Source organism: Trachymyrmex cornetzi, unplaced genomic scaffold, assembly GCF_001594075.2.
Source record: "Trachymyrmex cornetzi isolate Tcor2-1 unplaced genomic scaffold, Tcor1.1 scaffold700, whole genome shotgun sequence".
NCBI lineage: Eukaryota > Metazoa > Arthropoda > Insecta > Hymenoptera > Formicidae > Trachymyrmex > Trachymyrmex cornetzi.
The window spans coordinates 36,699-36,997 of NW_017300027.1; the positions used below are offsets into that span (position 1 = coordinate 36,699).

Sequence of the window (299 nt, forward strand, 5' to 3'; positions counted from 1 at the left end):
CTCTCCCTCTCCCTCTCTCTTTCTCGAATTCACGAGAACGAGACGGGGATGACGAGGACGATGTCGACGACGAGCGAGCACCGTTAAAACCGTCGTCGCCGACAATCGTAGTCTTTCTCATCGGGATAACACAGCCGCGGAATGCATGCGGTTATACTTTACCTCCCACCCGGTACATGTTGGCCGTCATGTTGTTGGCGTCCTGTGTGGACCCGAGAGCGAAATTGGCGTTCTCGTGGTTACCGTGGCCCTCGTGGTATTCGGCCGGCATCGGCATCAAGACTTCGTCGTCCTCCGCA

At 56.9% G+C, this 299-nt stretch overlaps 1 protein-coding gene across 2 annotated transcripts in view; it reads right to left on the reverse strand.

The window, feature by feature from the left end:
* MTA1-like (metastasis associated 1-like) overlaps positions 1 to 293 on the reverse strand; it is a 15,226-nt gene extending 14,933 nt beyond the window's left edge. For both annotated transcript variants that reach the window (XM_018517599.1, XM_018517598.1), the window contains exon 1: positions 163 to 293. In XM_018517599.1, the coding sequence (XP_018373101.1) occupies positions 163 to 277 (115 nt within the window). In that variant the 5' untranslated portion in view covers positions 278 to 293. The remainder of the gene's footprint in view (positions 1 to 162) is intronic.
* Between the last annotated feature and the right edge of the window lie 6 nt (positions 294 to 299).